Source organism: Lepisosteus oculatus, chromosome 7 (assembly GCF_040954835.1).
Source record: "Lepisosteus oculatus isolate fLepOcu1 chromosome 7, fLepOcu1.hap2, whole genome shotgun sequence".
Classification (NCBI taxonomy): domain Eukaryota; kingdom Metazoa; phylum Chordata; class Actinopteri; order Semionotiformes; family Lepisosteidae; genus Lepisosteus; species Lepisosteus oculatus.
The window spans coordinates 34,068,789-34,084,392 of NC_090702.1; the positions used below are offsets into that span (position 1 = coordinate 34,068,789).

The 15,604-nt window shown below is 41.8% G+C and overlaps 1 protein-coding gene across 4 annotated transcripts in view; it reads left to right on the forward strand.

The window, feature by feature from the left end:
* Positions 1-15,604, forward strand: part of ptpn12 (protein tyrosine phosphatase non-receptor type 12) — a 62,654-nt gene that overhangs the window by 39,473 nt on the left and 7,577 nt on the right. For 3 of the 4 annotated variants that reach the window (XM_006633470.3, XM_069192428.1, XM_069192426.1), the window contains exons 9-13: positions 466-532; positions 2,166-2,243; positions 2,338-2,436; positions 5,152-5,237; positions 13,389-14,278. In XM_006633470.3, coding sequence (XP_006633533.1) covers positions 466-532; positions 2,166-2,243; positions 2,338-2,436; positions 5,152-5,237; positions 13,389-14,278 — 1,220 coding nt within the window. The remainder of the gene's footprint in view (positions 1-465; positions 533-2,165; positions 2,244-2,337; positions 2,437-5,151; positions 5,238-13,388; positions 14,279-15,604) is intronic. The other variant, XM_069192427.1, reaches the window with a different exon arrangement.

Genomic DNA, 15,604 nt, shown 5'->3' on the forward strand with positions numbered 1-15,604 from the left:
ACAGTCCTTCTGCCAAGAGACTACAGAGATCATTTGTTTCTGAGGCAGTGATGTCATGTCTACTTTAGAAATCGTGTTTTAGCTTAGTGGGCGATTCTTTGAACAAAACCTTTTTGATCTTCATTTAGTGCCAGGAAGTACTTTGAAGTACCTTCAAGCTAGTGCTCAACCCAGTTGTCTGAGCAATTGAACCCACATGTTCACATGTGTTCTGGAATCCTTGTAAGGAATGTTCAGGTTGTTCCATCGCTTACGAGAATTCCAGTGCTTGAGGTGCTTTGATTAGTATCGTTTCTCTTTGCGACAAGGTGCAGAGGGACTCTTAATACAAAATCATTTGCCCCTAGGTTCACAATTCTCCGTGTGCTGTCTCTCATTTGTGGCTACATGGTCTCCATCGGTGGCTACAGTGGATTCTGATTGGTTGTTTTGTGTTTCGTGACCCTGTATGTTTTTTGATCCCAGCGCTGGGTGTGGACGAACAGGAGCCATTTGTGCCATTGACTACACGTGGAACTTGCTGAAAGCTGGGGTAAGAATCTGCGTTCGTCGTGTTTTGTCTTCAGACAAATGCCACAAAAATAGAAACTGATGGAGAGAACGATGTTGTTCCTTATTCCTGGTAATCCCTAGATTCACTATTGTCTTTGCACGCCTGAGCAAATTTATCATATCACCATGCTGGCATTGAGTGTGGTGACAGCCCAATGCGGCCTCCTTTTTCTTGTAAACATCTTTGTATTTAAGATGGCAGTTTCTCCGAATCTACATATTTCCTTCTTGTAATTGTTGTAAAGATTAGGAAACGCGCAGAGAGCCTGGGAATAGTATTGGTAGTATAGTGCAGAGCGTGACGGAAGCTGAGGCCTGATGGGAACTAAAGTTGTTCTTCTCTGTAGAAAAGTTGCGCAACTAGGAAGGATGTGTGCTCTGCCAGATAAATCATGTCAGGGTGCATGTTGGAACCACTGCTTCAATCTTGGGAAAGATTGCACTTTAAAGCATTTGCAAATTTTTGAAGAAACTGACAGTTGTCTTCAGATCAAACAGTATTTAATGTACATGATACAGCTATGCAGTATTTTATGTACAAATAAACTAGGTTCATGTATTTCGCAGTAACTCCCCAGCTGGATGCATGAGTAGCAAATTGAACATCTTCTCTTTTGCCGTGTAAAAGAGAATACTACTATCAGCCTGATGTAGTTCTTATCCCCCAGGCTCCTCTCTGTGCTCCTTTCCAAATCGTGGATTGCAGTTACGTTTTCTCTGTGATGTTCTTCTTTGCTTGTAGCCTAAACCCTGCTAGAACTTTTATGTACGTGAACTTTGTTTGAGATCGAAGAGCCTCAGGGCCCGACTGGAAGTTTGCAAGCACTAGTGCTATCGCTGGCCTGATACAAGGGTTTTTGTCCTTCGCTGGCAATGAGCTCATGCTGAAAGGATGATGTCGTGAGTGTACAGTACTTCTGCAGTGCTGGGCTGTTAGAGTGCTCCTGAGTTAGACAGTCTGTAATCCTGGGTTTTCCTTGTAAGTTCCCTTACCCACAGGGCAGGACTGTACTAGCTATTGTTGAACACAGCTAGCACTGTGAACAAACAGAAAAAATAACTATCTCTGTCGGCCCAGAGTAACATCAATTATTTTTTAAGAGCTTTTGATTCAAAGTAGCACTTAATGATTTTGCCAGTTTTACTTTTTTTTTCTTACAATTTTTCTTCTAATCCAGTTAAGGGAACACCATTAAGACTTGCCTTTGAGTTGTGGTTGTGAAGAAATATCGTCTGAGAGGCCTTGCTGCTTTTCATAATAGTGATTACCACATGCACATCAGCCGGAAGATGTATTCTGTAATTTAAAGCAGATGCCTGACAGTAACAAGTCACTAGACTATCCACCAGCATATTCAGCACAGAAAAAAATAGGAACCGGCGAGTTCTGCAGCAATTTTGATTTTCCATGGTGATCTATTGTCTGTGTTTGTATCTCACACAATTCGGGATCAATTATTTTCCACCATGTTTTCCTCATTTTTGTTACAATTTTTAATCACAGTGATTTTTGTCATGGTGCTGCACTATTGATTCCATACTTTGGCTCGTGCAGTACTTGTGCTTGATAAGATGTGAGTGGTAAGCACTTGATCCTCTTCCTTTTGTTCTAGAAAATTCCAGAAGACTTCAACATCTTCCATCTAATTCAGGAGATGAGAACACAGAGGCATTCGGCTGTACAAACCAAGGTAAGCAGTGCAACCAGATTAATTGTGTGTTGGCGTAACTCATAGTGATATGGCAGTGCCCGAGTCTCTCATCGACGTCTCTTTTGCGCTGCAGGAACAGTACGAACTGGTCCATCGAGCCATCGCACAGCTCTTCGAGAAGCAGCTGCAGCAGTACGAAAGCCCAGCAAACTCAGAAATGGCAGATGGCATGGTAAGAGGACCTTACTGCTGATCCACAATATGTGTAACCCTCCAGACATCAGACTTCACCATTGTGTTCGGCCAAGGGGAGATTTAAACTGTAATGTAGCAATCTTTGCTGATTATGATCGTTTAACTACACCGTTCCCGAGTTTACCGTTGGAAAGCCTCCTGTCAGTTACATCTTCTTTTAAACTTGTATTATTGAGAAGATTATAGTCAAAATCAGTTTAAAGTGTTTTATGTTGAGTAAAGATCGTAAGCTGCTGTACTGAGTAAAATTAAAAAAAGATTATAATGTGTATAATAAGTAACATCTTCAGTTGTGGGTTATGTGTTCCAAGATGGACTTGACTGATTTTCCTTTATTTAACTTCCTGTCTTTCATAATCCCTGCTAGAAAACTGATCTCTTTTTCCTTTGGATTCTTGCGATGCACTCTCACTTGGCTTTTGTTTGACCATGCCATGCTGGTTTATTCCAATTGCGATGCATTCTGGTCTCCAAAGCCCAATCTGCTGAAAGTGAAGATGAATTTATGCTGCCAGTTGAAATGAAAAGCGAAACGTTAGCAGTACTTGTTTGTGTCTTGGGCCTCTTGCTCTGTGTTGTGCTCGAGCTCTTCTGAGTCATGCGGCACATTTCTGACGAAGCTCGACTTGTGAATTTTCACGTGTTTAGTGTTTGAAAAGGTCGGTAACAATTCAGATTATATTACTGGGTAACCTGTTTTAAGTGGTTATATGGACCGATAATAGATCATTACTCTTCTCCCTCTTTGTTTCCATAACAGATATTTTTCTGAATGGTTTTGTTGTTATTAGCTGCTTTTGTTCTAGAGGCCACAAGACTGTGTTCTATAACGTGGTTAGGTTTTGCAGGAAGAGCAAGCATTTTGACTTTAGGGAGTTATCTTTGTGAATATGCCATCTAAGATTACCCTCCAGAATGCAGTTTCATAGTAAATCATATCTACATCCTGACAAGCAGAGGTACCCATCTTGGGTCCCGAGGCAGGAGAAAAGTGGAAAGATTCAGACTTGCCTTGAGAAAAAGGGGTTAAAGCACTCCTGTTCTGAAATTAATTTGTCGTAACTATCCCAACAAATGTAGAATCCATTTCTTGTCTGGAATAAAGGCAGGATGTGCTGAGCTATGAAGAACAAAAAAAAAGGAACATTACAAGTTGCAGAAAAGCGGCATCTGGCCTGCTGCCACATACACAGTCCTGCTTCCTTCACTAAAACCAGAGAATCTCTGACATAATGCTTTTGGAGAGCCTGAGAATAGTCAGGCATCTGGGGAAAAATAACCAGCAGGCATTTCGTTCTTTTTTAGAGTTCACTCACTGTTTACTTATTTATTTGAACTCCATTATTCAAGAGCTAAGCACAAGGACAGAACATGTCTGGAACAAGGCCAGAAAGTTGATAAGAAGGCTGGAAGACCTGGGTCTTGTAATCCCAAGAAGAAAAGAAATGCAAATAATTTAAGATTCAGGGTGATTTTTTTGTGCTCAGCTGTTGGTAATTATAATTTACATCAGGTTTTGCCTGATGCTCTGATCTCTAAGCTTCAGTTCCTAGTACCCCCTTCTGAATGAAATGGAAAAAGGAATGCTGAGCACCATGAAGAATTCACAGGAAGATTAGAAGCAACTTGGAAACAAGTACAAGCACACAGGGAGGGAGAGTGCCTGTTAATCGATCCGTCTGTTGTAGGCTGGTGACAACAAGTACATGATTGCTTGACTCGAGCGGAGTCTGTCTGTTGTCCTGCTGTGTACTGGCTCTCTGGCCTGTGCTGAAGCTCATGTGATGCCTTATATCAGGCAAATGTATCCATTTCATTGTGAAGGTGTCAGAATAATATAAGACACCAGAGAGGGTTTCTCACTGAAGAGTATCACTCTGGTGATTGTGTAGAAAACTGTTTCCCCAGTGGTTCCCTAAACTGCTGCTTTGGTGGTTGTCTATTTTCAATTAGAAATGGTTTCTGTTTCCTACTTTTCTGGTAAATCATTTTGTATTTGATGAGCTTAGGAAGTTGAAAACATTACTTTCTATTGTATGTAAGTCTTTTGATATTTTTATCATCACAAAGTCATGTCAAGTGGTGATTTTGCAGGATGTCATTAGATAACGAACATCATAAACATTCTTAGTAATTTTCTTAGTTTTTAACCATTATGGTCAAATGACTTTTTTTTTTTGCAAATCACAGGATAACCCTTTATAATGAATGGGACACAATTTCAAAATGTTTTTAATTTCTTTTTCATTTCATGCTGGCTTTTATGTCTGACTTATAAAAAGTATTTCTTTCAAACCATATCTTTGCATTTTCTGTTTTAAGAAGTCAAGATGTGAGCAAAGAAAAGTGATGTCTAACCTATTTTTTTTTCCTCAGGATTCTCCAGACAGTGGTGTAAAATTGGCAGAGCACTACCAAGCAGGGATAGGTTTGTCAGGGCACTCTTAATAGAACAAGTCCTTAAAAGTCTTGGGCATCTTGAGTGTAGCATCAATGTTGGTCAGTGCCACTCCTTCAGTCGCTAGTAACAGCTGTTGCTTGCTGACTGCTGTATGAATGGTTCTGTGGGTGGTCAGAGGGGTTTTTCTGCCTGCTGTCATGCTTCCTGTGCAGTACAAGACATATAATGGAAAGAGATTAAGTGGGTATAAAATACAAAACCCTTCTCAAAATGTGTTTCTGCTTCCCGCAGGATGAAATCAGCCCTGAGAAACCTGACAGGAACTCGGATGAGGAGAAGCTAGACACACCGCCACCCAAACCCCCCCGGATCCGGAGGTACCCTCCTTAATGTCCACTCAAGAGTGAATGAGATCGAGGCGCCCATGTTGCGTCACAGGCTTGAACAAGGTCTTGAAGGATCGAGCACTCGGTCGGAGAGCTTTCTAGAGCACGTGGCACTTTAAAATTCTTAGTTACTGTGCCCGTTTAGGCAATGGGAACAAATAGTGCACTTCATCTTTGAAAACATCTGCCTCCTTGCTGTTCTTCCCCTCCTACTCTTCATTCTATCTTGATGGTTCCTTAAAAGCTTGACCAGTGTGGGTCAGAGAAATGTTTCCAGGAAAGAACGTGCAGATGCTCAGCAGCTGTGCGTTGGACTTGGGGAATTTCAGCTGTGCAAGTGTGGAGGACCAGTGTTTGAAAGGCATGATGACTTGATGAATTCACCTCTTGTGAATATATTGGATAAGAAGCACTGTCATATCGAGATTTTCATCTGTGTTAAATGCCCTCAGAACAGAAATGTCTTTCTGTTCCTGAGAGCACTGGCCACAGACATGGTCAAAAAAATCCATGATTATCATGTACAGTAAGTGAAATGCAGTTCAGATTGTTTCAGGGGAGGAGGGTTTAGAGCCTCCTGTTAGTGGTCATTCTATGCCTCCTCTCATTTGTGCTAGAAAATATGCCATTAGATCTGAATCATTCCAGTATGCGTCTTTGTTGAAGAATTCTTTGGAGATGATTTTACATTTAAAAAGGCAACGTCAATTTTTAAAGGTGATGTTTTGCCAGCAATAAAAGGAAAGAGCATATTTATCTGTTTTCTTGTGTAAATAAATGCTTTGTGCTAGTGGCAAAAAACACTACCAGTGTTAATCACACAACTGACTCTCCATGGTAACATTTATTTTCCAATGAATTGTCACAAGAAACACAGTCAGGAAGTTGTTGGTGGCTTGAATTAAGTTCTGCAAAATAACAGCATTTTCAGCATCCTTTATTCCTGGATTCCTGTTGTAAACCAGCTACCTGAACATCTTTCTCCTCGTCATGTGAAATGTGAGGTCAGTGAGAGTCATTAGTGTGCACTTGAACTGCCTCATTCCTTTTTGACATACAGTAACTCTGTCCCTGATCTGTCAAGGTGCTGGGTGAGGGTCATTGTTGAGGTCATTGTGCCAAGTGAGGGTCATTGTCAAACAGACCACATTGTACTGGCTGCCGTCTGAGGCTTACATTCAGGAAACACGTTTTTTCTGAAGTGGCTAAGGTCTTCGGTTATATTGAGGTTGTGTCAAGTGATTCTCTCTTTGACCACGTGTCATCGTCTGGTACAGTGCCATCCACACTTGCAGGGGGATTAAGCAGATTGTCAATTATCTTTCATTGCACCAAGCATTGACAACCTGCACACAGGCTTGCTTTTACTCTGCTCTTCTTCCCCTGTGTTCTGGAGAATGATCACTTGTGATGTGCAGGTAGTGTCCTTCTGTGCCTTGTATGTTACTAGGAAAACATCAATAAGCTGAGCTCTAGACATACAGTAGGAAAGTATTGTTCTTTTAAAACAGATACTGCAAAACAAACTGCTGAATTATTTGGAAATGCTCTTTTTGTTTTAAAAGAGCAAATACAGCAGCTTCTCAAGACAACTTCATGTCCATACCTTACAAACTTACCTTGTATGTCTGCTTTCATTCTGGACAAGCAGCATTAGTTAAGTAAGCCACTAACTGAGCTAATAATGTGATTGTATCTCATCATTTTCAGCTGCCAAAAAGTTAAAATGTCTGCAACTTTTACGTTTTAATAGTTCAATGGTTAGGACTGAAAACAGTAGTTGTTAATGAAATTCTCAAGCTAAAGAAGTGTACAATTAAATAAAAGAAGAATTTCGTTTGGAAACGGCTTTTTTCCATGGGTCTGGGGTCTCCAGGATCAGCTTTGTTTGGAAGGTTCCAGAACAGGTCAGAATTATCAGTAGTACTATCGGTTATCAATACTTTTCTTCCCGGATTCTTTGTTGATGACGAAGCTAAACCAAATTCACACACAAAAGTAAACAGACATGAATATGTGTTGCAGAATCTGTAAACACCTGGGTTCTGTGGAGCAAATATGAGGTGAGTGTATAAGCCCTGGGACAACAGAGGGCAATAATTACTGTCCGACTAAGCAGTTCTTCATGAATTAACTCTAGGTGTTGCCTATACTGTTTGCAAGTGTATAATTGACTGCGTCAAGATTCTTGGTTCTTTTCCAAACCATGGCGTGAATGACCATTATGTTCCCAAACATAAATATTTGCCGATTCTGACCATTTTCAACAATTTGTGAAGAATCCTGGTAAGTTCAGCTTCAGATGTGCTTGAACTGGTAGAGCTCTCCGTGTTTTTTCTCTGTACAAGCCTGTGTGACCTTTATTAGCCATTCACATGCGTATGAAGTGCCGCAACTGACCTTTTTATTTTTGGAGCGTTTGCTCAAGAAAATCGTATTCGTTCAGAAAGCCAGTGGTTTACAGAATGTAAAAAGAGCAGCTGCGTTGCTTCTGTCCCAAGCTGCGAGTCACATCTGTGGGGGTCAGGTGAGGCCGTGAGTAAGGTGCCATCTTGCTTCTCACACAGCTTGACTTTTCTTCTGCTTCAACAGATCACTCTGGCAAGGTGGAGTAGCGGATCTGCATGGTTCTGCTTGTAATAACTACTTTGTGTTTCTGTTGTCATGATTGCTTAGTCATTTTTTGTGTGCAGTAAACATTCATTGGAATGTTCTTTCTATAGCACTATCCATTAGGATTCACGGTTTTTTATTTGCTTCATGTTTGCCAGCGAGTGGCTAAATATATACAGTGGCTGGTCTGTATTCCCAGAAAATTATTTCTCATTTGAATCTTTTTTTAATATATATATATAGCACCTTTCAGGTAAAAATGACATAAAACGCATGCAGTAATGCACGTTCATTAAAACTTTCAATTTTCCAACCTCTTTATCCAATGCAGGGTCACAGGAGAGCCAAACCCTATCCTGACAAGCAACAATCCAAAGCAGGATACACCCTGGACAGAACACCATTCCATCACAGGGCACGCACAAACACTAGCACTGTACACACGCTCGCACCAGGGCCAGCTTTTATTCAGATGTCTTCAGCATAAAACGAAACAAAGAAGGTTACATCTGTAGGCTTCCCGAGAGACCCAAATCAATACAGGTGCCTGCCTGAGCAGAGGCTGGGCTTTATGCTTCACGGGTTCAAGTCTGGTCATGTCCGACTAGCCGACGGTGACTAGGACTCCTAAAATGGTCCAGTGCTGCCAAGGCTAGGGTTAGATTAGTCAGCCGGGGGTCTCTCGGCCCCTCTCCACCCAGCTCTCCCTGACACTGAGAAAACCCTCTACTGCATACTCAATTATGGGACTGTGGTGCTGGTAACCGATTAAAAGACAAGTTCCATACGATTGTGTGTGGTTTCAGAGTTTGTAGCTGTATGCCCAATTCATCGGCTATTCCAAGTCTGATGGCATGACCAGATATAATTGGCCAGTCAAGTGTTCTGTAAAGAGTAACAGAACGGAGAACCTGATTTAAAAAGTACCTGTAGACATGTGGGATCTCACAGTCGATGGGAAAAGCAGTTCAAAGCCTGGAAGAAATGGAGCAGAAATCTCCTTATTCACAAAAGTCATTCATGTCATCCAATGACATGTCAGCCAGTCCATTTCCAAGTCCTTTATGTATTTTAGGTTTTATTGAATTATTGAATTTATTGAATTATGAATTCTGTAGGGAAGCACAAATAGGAATGGCATTCTCACATGTCCCGTATTTAGAATGGGACAGCTGAAATTTAAACATATTGCATCTGATTTGGAATGTGTTTAGATGCATCAGCAGTAAGGCGGTAATTAAAAGTAGTCAAGCTCTGGAAAAAAAAAATCAGGTTCTGTGTGAATTAATACAATGATATGAAGGTGGAAAAAGGACAGATGTCAGATGCCAGAGTGTGATTACGAATGATACCATGATTCTTAACCTGGGAACCTGGGTTAATTTCTTTCTTGCTTCCTCTCAAAAGCACTATAGCAACACATATTAAAGTGCCGTTAAACAAATAGGACCCAGATCAGAGGGGGTCAGTTTCTCAGCTCCGTTATCGGCACCCTCTCGCTCTTTCGGGTATTGTTTCTCAAAGTGGTTTCTGATACTGCCAATGAGTCACACACTGCAAGAGGCATGTGTTTGTGAGACAGCAGCCATTCCACAGCAGTCTGAGTCAAGATTATCTTGAGGTGACTCACGATAATCAGACCTCCAGCAGTATGGCCTAACAAAGTGGTATCATTTGAAGATTAAATGAAGTCGTTGTGGTGCTGTCTTGAGGTTATGATTGCCATTGTGAACGGGTGGCATGTGTGGAACAAAGTCTCTGTGAGACTGAGCAGTCCTCAGTAGAAGATTAAAGTTCTTTATAAGTATTGATGCTGATGCTGCCTTCACAAAACATAGCTTTGGAAGGACGGTGCTTAGGTTGAAGGAAGACACCTTTGTACAACAAATTGAGTTCAGAGCAATTCAGTATTTTGGTCACGTTAGCAACTGCCCAGCACCTCATTTCACTGACGCAACATTTTGTGACCTTTTCCAGACTGACAGGAATCAATGACTTTTTTCACAGGTCCTCAGGAATATCTTTTGAAGGGGGTACGACGTGCCTCTAGATTTTGTGGTGAGATACCTGAGATTTACTATCATAATGAGACAAAGTTTATTTAGTTTTGTATAGAGCAGGGCTAAATCGGCCCTGATTGTTCAATAAAGTATTCACACAGCTGACCCTAGTTGTCTCTTTAATGAAATTGTTTGAACTAGGGTGTGTTAACTTTTTCATACAGTTACATTGGATGCTGGATAACTTTATGAAATAATTGAAACAAACGCCTAACTTGGTCATTATTTGCTCACTCAAGCTCCGTTTATATATCACTAGGCCTCACAAGAGGCTCCAATAATATTCAGTGGCGAATACCGAATACTTTTTCACTGAACTGTGCTTTATGAATATAGCCAGTTCTGCTATAACAATAGTTGAGTTTCTGGAGAACCCCCCATTAATATTACTGTTGGTATTTACTGTATGTCCCATTCTATTAAAACAGTTTTATTGTTATAATATTCATGAATTGAATGCTGCCATGAGAACACTGAAACCAAGCACACGAGATGGTATAGTACTTGTCAGCCTTCGTTGCTAAGCAATAGGAAGTGCAGCAGTGGAGGAGGAGGTTAGTGAGAATTGCGGTAAAGATGGAGGAAGGTTTTACATTTTAATAACATTTACAGTGACAACCTTTTTCATTCAAGAAATATATCTGAAATGTATGTTTGCGCTGACCAATCAACCTGCACTGAGGCAACTGCTCAGCTGCTTATTCCCGTGTGTGTGTGTGACTGTTTCCCATGTACCCACCCGTGTTGTAAAATACAGCAGCAGTAACGAAATCACTGCGTCATATTCGATGTGCACTTTGAGGACATGAATTACAGCAGAACTGACTGTTGTGTAGTTTTAGGAAATGTTAAAGGAACAGCCCTTGCTTCCAGAGGTTCAAACATCAGACCCCCCCAGTTCTGCCACGGTGCTGTTGAGCACATAACCAAACTTCCTTGCGCTTTGTCTTCAGATGGGTCAGAAAACTTTTTTCTTTTGTAAGCATCTCTGCGGTAGAGGCTGTTGATAAGTAGTTCACACCTTTGATCTTAAAAAAAACTCTTTGAATAAAATCTAAGTGTCTGTTAACATTGTTGTATAACCCACTGCATTAGTTTCAATTGAAATTACTTCTTAGATTTCTTTACCTGCACCTACAGTACTCCATCTCTTGGCTTTGTTACCTTGGAACTGAGCGGTACTAACTATTGCTGCCTGTGAATTGCCTATTTCAGATTTGTATAAAAGCATCAATACTTGCCCCTTTCATTTTTTGGACACTTTTGTTTTTTGGAAAATAAAAATGCTTCTGTGCCGTCTCCAGTGAGGTTTTGTTCGGTAGGTCATTGTCATGGAGTTGAGAGACAGAGAACTGAGGGAGGTGAAGTAGTTTGTCATTAAGATGCTGTTAATCCAGACTGTCCACGGACGAGCGCCAGTCCTGGGAGTTTTAGATGTCCTTTCAGTCTGTTATGAAGACAGTCACCGATAAACTTTTGCCAGATTGTTAATCTCTACAATTTGATGTTGTGGGGAGAGAACTTTTTTCCCCATTTTGATGGCCTGGGTATGGCCTGCTGGGGCCTCTGCCTTCCTTCTCTTACTGCTGCTATCGCCTGAGGGCGCTTGGGAAGCTGAAGCAGGAAACGAGCTGGGTTTTATCTGCTCAGAACGAGACAAACCCCCTGCCGAGTCGCCGCGAAGCAGCCACATCAAGTGCCTGGGCTTCTGGGTAAAGAGGAACTGGGGGTAAGTGCCCACGTTGGCTGTGGCCTGCTTTGAGGAGGCAAAAAATGAAAAAGGCTAAACAAAATTGAGCGGAAAACCCTTCCACTGAGACTATCCATCCAAAAATCCAAAAAGGAGCGTAACGGAGGGGGAATGTCAGATACTGTTGCCATGGCCTTTCATTGGAGCTCTCCAGTCATCCTGCCTATCCAGCTGTCAAGCTCTGTTGAAGTTGTAGGTCATCTGTTTGGTCTTTGTGGCTCTTTTTAAAATTAAAACAATGTAAATATACACATACTGCATTGTAGTAGTGCTTCAGTTATCAGCTAAGCAAGTGGTTTATGGAAATATCTGAGGTGTTTTTTTTATTTATGTAATAGGAAGTTTTTGAGTACCAGCTGTTTTTTTCTGTCTATAAAGATTCCATTTTTAGGCTCTAGGTTCATATTCTCCGCTACAGACTTTTATTTTTTCTATTTTTATTATTTCTGACCTAGGTATCTTTGGAAATGCCATTTGTCAGTGTTTGTATTTTTGTGTACTTCAACAAAAGTCTTTTGTTTAGTGAAAATGTGATTGAATTCCATTATTGCAAATTTATTTTTGCAAAACTGTTGGTGAAGCACAGTTCTCTTGCTTTAAATTTAAGCTAAAATCATGCATTAACATACATTAATATGGGTAGAGAATAGCTTTCTTACTGATTTTGTTTCAATTAGTGAGGAAGTGATTTGGGGATTTTATTTGCTAATGAAATGTTGTGCTCTGTATTTTACCAGGAAAACACCGGTGCTTAGAGAATCTCTTTTCTAGTCAAAAGTAAGAAGTGCTTTGGAAAGTGAAACTATTCACAGTATTTATATGTGACGGCCTAAAAACTAAAACACTGCTTTCAGATTTAAAATGTAGTGCACCATCTTGTGGTGATAAGTGAAGTTCAGAGGTTCCTCATGTCAGTTTGGTCTTCTGTTAGCAATTGTGCTGTGTGGTTGTCCCACAATGGGCGTCCTCTCTGCCCCTGTCGTTCACTCAACTCAAAAAACGCGTTGCATCAAAAATCAACCAATAGTGAAAGTAAAACCGAGCACCAGCTGTGTGCAGCAGTGATGATGATGCAGTACTCATAATTGGAGGGCTGAGAGTTCAGATCCCAAGTGGGGCACAGCTATATAAATGGGGTCTAATGTAAGAGGAGTAAGTGCATCAGCTAAATAAAGAAATGAAGTTCTGACTAGGAATTTGATGTGCCACGTAGGGAAGTATTTTATATTGCCTGTCAACAATGACCTCTGTATGCTCTGTGACGAATTACTGTCTTCAAGTGCAAGAAGTATTAGATTGCCTGATCCTTGTTTCATTTAAGTGCTTTGGTGCGGTTCCAGTGTTTTTGTGTTATTGAATCATGTGTAAAATAGTCGAATGATTTTTAATTTTCATGCCACGATTTTTCCCTTTGCCTCAGTGCCACAGCAACACAAACCAGAGGTCACTAGTGGAAACACCGTGGATGTGCTTTTACATCTGAGCACAGAAAGGCACGTCTTTGCACAAAGGGTGGAGGGAGTATGAACAAACTACTCTGCCATGTTGCAGAAGCCAAAACCCTGGTTTGCCTGCAAGACTGGCTGAGAACAGCTGGTTGCTACTGAATGACCTAGATGGGTTGAAAGGCCTGCTCTCGTTTGTGGCCTTTCTTGTATCCTCTTCAGTTCCTACACCACTAACACCCCCACCCCTGCTTTCTCTCTGTGTGTGCTGTAGCTGCCTGGTGGAAGGGGATGTGAAAGAAGAGATCCTGCAGCCTCCTGAGCCTCGCCCCGTGCCACCCATCCTCACCCCCTCTCCCCCTTCGGCCTTCCCCACCGTCACCAACGCATGGCAGGACAACGACCGTTATCACCCCAAGCCGGTGCTGCACGTCCTGAGCTCCGCGCCAGCAGCCCCGGACCTCAATGAGAACTACAACAAGAGCCCAGAGCCCGTCTCCAAGGCCGACATGGGCCCGGCCCTGCCCGAGCCCCTGGAGAGGAAGCTGGAGCGCAAGTTGAGCATCGAAATCAAGAAGGTGCCCCTGCAGGAGGGGCCTAAAAGTTTTGAGGGGAACAGCATGCTTCACCGAACGCACGCCATTAAAGCCAAATCCTTCACCAGCTGTAGCTCTTTCTCGGAAGACTTGCCCCCGGAGTCCTGCGCGGATTTCGCGGGAGCGCAGGCCGGCACGGGCAGCTCTCAGGGCCAGGCACACTGTGAAGCCCCTCCCCGGCCAAACCACCTGTCACTCAGAGAGAAAGGACAGGCGTCCTGGTCCGCCTCCAGCCCAGAGAGAGGCCCCCCGCCCGCTGGGGCCAAGGCTGACGGGGAGAAGTTCCCCAAGGCCGCTGCACTGACGGCTGGTCACCCGAGGAAGGCCGGCGAGGGGGTGCCGACGACCCCCTCCAGAACTCCCCTCAGCTTCACCAACCCGCTGCACTCGGACAACTCTGACTCCGAGGACTCGGGCAGGGACTCGGGCAGAGCCGTACCAGCCAAAAACATGCCCAGCGTTTCCACCGCAAGTGCCACCGTTTCAGCTGCCTCCTCGGGAGAGAACGCGCCCGCCAGAAAAGTCACGTCAATGTCAATCGCTGGCCAGCGTTCGCCTTCAGAAACAAGTATGTTGGGCTTTAATGTTCCGTGCTTTTAGTTAGGAGTACACATGTGCTACACAGCTACAGTGCATTTGTAGCGATGTATCATCTGTTAATGTGCACTGACGAAGGCTCCAGCTTCTATGAAATATATAGGCAAGATATATATACTATAAAGGTATAATATATAAGCGTGCGTGTACAAGCAATGTAAGCACTAGGTTTGTGGTGTCTGATATGTTTATTTTGCTGCACAGTCAAGGAATTTGTATTTCCGATCCTGAGATGAAAAAACGAAAAACAAGGATAAGATGTTTTTTTGCCACACATTTAGTCTCAAATATAAAAAACATGCCTTAGTGTTTTTAATAAGAATATAAGTGTTTTTGTTCTAATATGACCAAATGTAGGCATGAAATTTGTAAATCCAAATAAACCATGGCTAGGGTCTCAAAACAAGTCACAAGCCACCCTTTCACCCCCTCCTGCCTCCCCCACTTCTGTCCTATTTTGACACCGGCAGTATTTGAAAATGTTCATATTTAGAATTCCTTTCATACAATGGAGAATAATTACCTGACATGAAGAACTTTAATAACCTGGAATGGATTGCAAAAAATGGCAAGAATGGTTCTCATAGCAGCAAAAACAGTATAAAAGTTAACCTTATCAAGTGTAAAGTCCAAAAATGTAAACCATGAGCTAATATCCTTTTCACTGTCCTTATTTTGACCTATTATTATTTGAATTATTGTGACTCAGTTTTGAGCCAAAACACCTGTTTGTTGTAAATGTATTTTATAAATTGTTGTCATACATTAATATTGTACTTTATACTGCTAGTAAGGCTTGATGGTTTTTATGCTAATTGACTTATCATAACCTACTCTCTAACGTATTTAGCCTTTTACATAATTGAAATTAAACTTATTGGCAATTATGAGAGAAATTAATCTCTTAAGTGTATTAAGACCTTGTAGCTAGCTGAAGATCACAGACGAAGCTCTCGGCATCAGATCAGGACTGTAATTACCTACAATCAGACGTAAAATTCTAACCTTTAATTTATCATTGCCTTGCAAAAGAAGGCTCTTTCTAGCTTCAGTAGAGCTCGGGAGAAAGGAAATTCAGGATTAATGAAGGGCATTTTGATGTTGAGAATTTGTCTTTGTTGTAAGGGGACACCCTTAATCACCATGTCAATAATGTATAGAATGAGAAGCAGAAAATTGTCCCAACATCTTAAAGTTAGAAAAATATTTTTTTGTATGTGGGTGTTGTATTTTTTTGTTTGACTTTGGATACAGCGTGTGGGGCTTTTCCAGTGGTATACTTGGAAACGTGTATATT